General features: G+C 36.8%; 1 protein-coding gene across 1 annotated transcript in view; it reads right to left on the reverse strand.

Moving 5' to 3' along the window:
* mybbp1a (MYB binding protein (P160) 1a) overlaps positions 1-5,591 on the reverse strand; it is a 37,334-nt gene that overhangs the window by 27,804 nt on the left and 3,939 nt on the right. Inside the window, exons 7-8 of the mRNA XM_008428674.2 lie at positions 4,123-4,290; positions 3,799-3,916 (exon numbers count right to left, since the gene is read on the reverse strand). Of these exons, the coding sequence (XP_008426896.1) occupies positions 3,799-3,916; positions 4,123-4,290 (286 nt within the window). The remainder of the gene's footprint in view (positions 1-3,798; positions 3,917-4,122; positions 4,291-5,591) is intronic.

A 5,591-nucleotide genomic window follows, 5' to 3' on the forward strand; every position in this document is an offset into this window, starting at 1 on the left:
GTCAGTGCAAAGTAGCCTGCAAATTCTTTGGTGGGGGGCGGTGAGGGACCTGGATAAAGGCTGGGGGGGCGCTGGCCCAAAAAAGGTTGAGAAACACTGATCTAACAGCTTCTGCAATTGTATGTATTGGCCGGGATTTGTGGTATTTCAGATTATTGTCTTTTTTCATCAACATTTAATGCTAACAACAGCATACCAGCTAACTTCAGCATAGCAGGTAATGTCACCTATTTAAAGCTAAAATGCTAATTCTAACATGTTATCGTCAGTAGACCACGTTATCTTGCACTAGCAAGATAACATGCCAATAGAGGTAAACTAAGTAATGAGCACAGTAACCTAATAATATTAGCTAATGTTTGGTATTAATAGCTAACATACTGATGTTTGCATGATATAGAATGCTGTTACCAGACAGTTTTCACAGCTGTAGCCTGTGCTAGTGTGTTGGCTAATGTCAGTAATACCAGCTAACTTTAGCACATAAGATTTTTATAGCCAACATGCTAATTTTAGCACTTTGTAGGTTGTTAGCACAGTACAAGTTTGCATTATTGTAACCAAAGCTACATGCTATTATTAGTATCTTAGCTAATCACAGCATATTAGCAAATTTGCATGTAGTACGTTCTTTTAGTATTATGTTAAAATAGGATGCTTGCTTGTGCTCGCTGAAATGATTATGAAACAAATTATTTGCAAGCACTTTTAGAATTTTTTTACTACTACTTGGCTTTCTTTGACAGTTCTTGGACAGAAAAGAGAACAGAAAAAATGGGAGGGCATGCAGTAACTAAGAATCAACATCCTCAAGACAGTGCATTCGCTGTAATAACTGAGCTTCACTGAATGTCACCATTTTAGCATTTCTATCTTATCTTGACTTCTACTGAGATTAGATTTTTGCCAAGTTATGTTCTTTAACTACTCTTGGCCTCAGACAGCACCATTAACAAATCAGATTCAGTTTAGCTATTGACCAAATTAGTTTACAGCATCCACATTTGCAAGATGGTGCATATCTTGTACAAGCCTGTTGTGGAGAGTATAATCTCTTCTACCGTCATTTGTTGGGGTAGCAGCATCAGAACCAGGAATTTAAAAACATAAAAAAATGTAAAAATAAAAAACTCGTAGAGAAGGCTAGTTCCGTTCTGTGGAACCTCTAAAGAAGTATCCCAACCCTGGTCCTTAAGGATGTTTTTTTGCCATATCAAAATTGGTTTGTTTTGCAAAACTGCAATGTAAATACATGATTTGCATCACACAAGACACAAAATCAACAACTGGATGTTGCCTCTGACGCAAACCACCAAGAAAACGACAGGAAGTACTAGGAGGATCATTCTGCTGCATGTTTTTTTAAAGACATTGTCTGAACAAACTTATAAACATGTTACTTAAATGTGTTTCTTGTTTAATGGAAACACCACAATTGTGAAATTGTGTTTTTTCAACATTATCAATCAATCAATCAAATTTTATTTGTATAGCACATTTCAGCAGCAATGCATTTCAAAGTGCTTTACATAATTAAGAAAAGAAACTGCATGTAAAATTGAATAAACAGTAAGAAAGAGAAAGAGATTTTGAAAAAAAAAAAAACATTAAAACACGCACCCCTTTTCAACCAGGGGGGATGACACCCACAACCCTGTCCTTATCTGGGACCCAAACCCGATCTGGGACTTTAGTCAAAACGCCGTTTGACAAGGACTCCATCCTCTAGGTAGGATTTTAATTTAAACACTGTCAATTGGGACTCTAAACGCCGTAGGACTTTAGTTAAACATCGTTTAACTGGGACTCTAACCCTCTGGGACTTTTCCAACCTCTAGGACTTTAGTTAAACATTGTTTGACTGGGACTCTAACCCACGTTTTACTCAAGGGACTCTAACCCGAATAGGGCTATAAAGGCCTTCCTGGGGTTTTTTACATCATTAAAAACTAAACACAGCATAAACAGTGAGAAAGAGAAATAACAAGAAATTAATTAATAAATAGATAAAAAGTAAAGATAAAAACATTAAAAACATCTAAGACATCAAAACCCGCACTCTAACCCTAATTTAGCCATAAACAATTCTAAACAGGTGGGTTGGGATTTAAAGGCACCCAGTGTTTCAGCTGTTTTACAGTTTTCTGGAAGTTTGTTTTGAATTTGTGGTGCATAGAAACTGAATGCTGCTTCAGTTTCTATGATAAACGATAAACATTAGAGGAATATGGACAAAGTATTGTGCACATTTGTAATGGCAAAGCAGCAATTGTATTCAGTCAGAGGCTTCATCAGAACAGCTGTAATACAGACTGCTAAAGAAAATTCTATAGCACTCTGTAGCCGTCTGTAGTAATTCTCACAGCTAGGCCTGTTGCGATAAACGATTAATCAATTTAATAAATTAAAACTATCAACCTCATTTTAATTATCGTCCTTATCGTCTCTTCCGGCCTTTTTTGTTTCTGTTGATGACACTGAATGAAAAAAGGCTCAGCTCCGGTCTCTCCACTGATCCCCCCTTCCTCATTTCCTTAGTCTAATGTCCAGCACACATTACACGAGTTGTCGACCCATTTTCAATGAGAGACACATTAGCTGACAGAAATCCCAGGTATAACGGTTCGATCRGGTTCGTTGTGCAGTGTGGTGTCCAGCCACATGGGCACAAAATAATGGCTACAAGTCCAGATAACTAATTTTAAAATCAGGCATTAATCAATGCTTTACTAGAATCTACCTGTGATGCATGTGGCTAGATTCAGCGCAAAGTCCTGACTGAATTAAAATCATTATAACCTATTTATGTCACGTTAACGAAGAACAACTGAAAAGTTACTGGGTTTATCAACTGAGGTAGCAATTTGGCTCCAACTCCCCCCTTTGTCATTTCTATATTCTTTGCAGAAAATGTTGAATAAACATTAATGATACCACATATCATCTCCAATGTCTGCTGGACTTCATGTTGTTCCATGTCAGCTGTTTGGGATTCCCCTCCGTAATTCCCCCTCAGAAAGCATGGAGGAGAATCCACGCTTTCTGATTGGCTACCTGTCACATTCAACTGGCTGCGTTAAGCTCCCATACGGAAAAACCCCTGATTTAGATCGGAGCGGCCACGACGATCTGCCGTAACACACCACACACTGCAGGATGATCGGTTAGATCGGCCATCGATCTAAGATTGTCATAAGGGGAAAATATGTGTGCCCATCTTCTCTATTTAAATCTAGTGATTACTGAAGGGCAATATAGTATACAGACTTCATAATCTGCACTCTTTTGGTTGAATGCAGTATTTATTTCCACTTTGGCTTTATGTTGTTTAGTTTTTATTCAAGTACGTTTTTTGTTAATGGAGACTGAGAATCCATTTTATTTTTGTTTTTGATTGTTTTGTTTATTTAGTTCATCAGTTCCAGTGTTATGTGTTCTTTTGAAAATAAGGTGCATCTATAAGGAAATTGCATGCATTATTAGTCATTTCCATTAAATCAGTGTCAAAAGGTCTTGAAACAATATTATCGTTTATCGCAATAATTTTTTAGACAATTAATCGTCCAGCAAAATTTGTTATCGTGACAGGCCTACTCACAGCTAACAGTATCTAGAACAACTATGAACAACCTGGAATAATATGAGTTACGAAAACATTTAATTTTCTGTTGGGATTAATACAAGTATTTTTGAATTTGAAACAGAAGGTTCAAGTTTTCTTCACCATTTGTTAGAATATGTTATTAACTTACATTTTTCTTCATAAATAATTTAAGGAAAACTGAAACTGAGACTGACCTGAGCTGAAACTACATGTTCGCCGTAGTGCATCATCACCTCTCCAGATAAAACCTCCTTTAGTTGGGATAAGGACAGCAGAGGCAGGGCACTGCCCAGCAGACGGTAGCTCAAATAACTACACAACAGGAAAATATGTCGTTAGACTGAAAATAACTGGGAGGAAAAGTGATGCCTACAGAGTTGAAAACATAAAGATTGGAAAAAAAGTTAAATATAGCTGGTTAGTGGGAGTAAATTTCTCTTTTCATCAACTGCCTCATATCAAAGCAAACCATCACAACAAGTGATGGTTTGTTTAGCAGCTGCCAGTTATGGACTCACTGTGTCGGTCCAGACGGCTCCTTGAACATTCCCACAGTGATGGCTTTATCCCAGAACAGCTGGAAACTATCCTCCTTCAGGGAGAGCTTCAGCAAGTCCAGGGCCACAGAGGGGAGGACGCGCTCCTTCTTCACTGAGCGGGCCGCCATCTTCAACACCTCCACTAGCCTGTCAGATGGAAGATACAGATGACTAAACATACTGATTTCAATTAGAACTAATTTTACTTCAGAAGCATAGTAGGGACATTGCAGATAGGAAAAAAAGGAGAGATTTTGAGATTAATCGCAAAAATTTTTAAGAAAAAAACTTGGAGCTGAGATGTGAAGGGGGTTGGTTTTGTTCTCTAGTTGCATTTTTAATTTGAACCTTTTTCATTTTGTTGAAAAAGCAACCAAAAAGGGCTGACACTGGTGTACTGAATATTTTTCTGATGCACCATTTTGTCAGTATTATATTGTTAAGAGCATCAGAAGATGTATACATATACACAATAAGAATTTTATTTTGTAATTTGTTTGACTGGCTCTAATAAAACTATTTGAAATAAGAAAAATACATTGAAATTTCTGAGGTTCTCACGTTCCTTAATGGAGTTTGCAATGGAAAAAAATGAAGAAATTACAAGACTATCTCCATTTATACGTCATATTTTCTTTACTAATCTCAAAACAAAGTGCAACAAAAGAAAATACTGTTTGTTGATGCATTTATAAACAAAAACGAAATGTATTTCCTTTTAGTTGTGACATTTTTCAGGATTTAACAGCTGATTACTGATCAGAGCAAATCAGGGGAAATTTGGCTGATTGCTTTGGTCCATCTTATTTTGTTTTGGATTGAGATGGCAACCTTTGACCATAAGCTACTGCAGCTATAAATTTAAAAAAAGTCTTTAATTACAGCTGGATGATTTGGCTGAAAAATATATCACAATTTAAGGGTTTCATATCAGTCGATATAGATTATTAATGATTTTTTTTTTTCAAATATCTGAAATACAGACAACTGTTAATGTAAACTTTCCTGTTTTATCCTCAAGCTATTGCACTAATTTTTTTCGTTCACTCTACATTATTGCTGTTCACTTTTAAGGAGTTATGAGGCACAGCGGTAAAACCCTAATCGGCTGCTGTGCCAAGTACTCAACAGGTTGTTGCTAGGTAATTCAAAAAGTGAATCAGTTGCTAAGTAAACCAAAGAGTGACAGAGTGAGTTAGTTGATACCACAAATCTTGCTTAGCTCGCCATGAGAGGTTGAGTAGCTGAAACCTTTCTTCTGCATACATCCCCCAGAATGCTGTGCGGTGCTGTATCAGAGCTCAGTGACATTTTTGAATATTCTATCAGACATATTATCTATTAATACTGATCATGTGTCTATTGTGATAGACATTGTCATTGATTTATTGCCCAGCTCTATATTCTAAACCAGTGGTTCTTAACCTGGGTTCGATCGAACCCCAGGG

This window comes from Poecilia reticulata, linkage group LG14, assembly GCF_000633615.1.
Source record: "Poecilia reticulata strain Guanapo linkage group LG14, Guppy_female_1.0+MT, whole genome shotgun sequence".
Taxonomy (NCBI): Eukaryota; Metazoa; Chordata; class Actinopteri; order Cyprinodontiformes; family Poeciliidae; genus Poecilia; species Poecilia reticulata.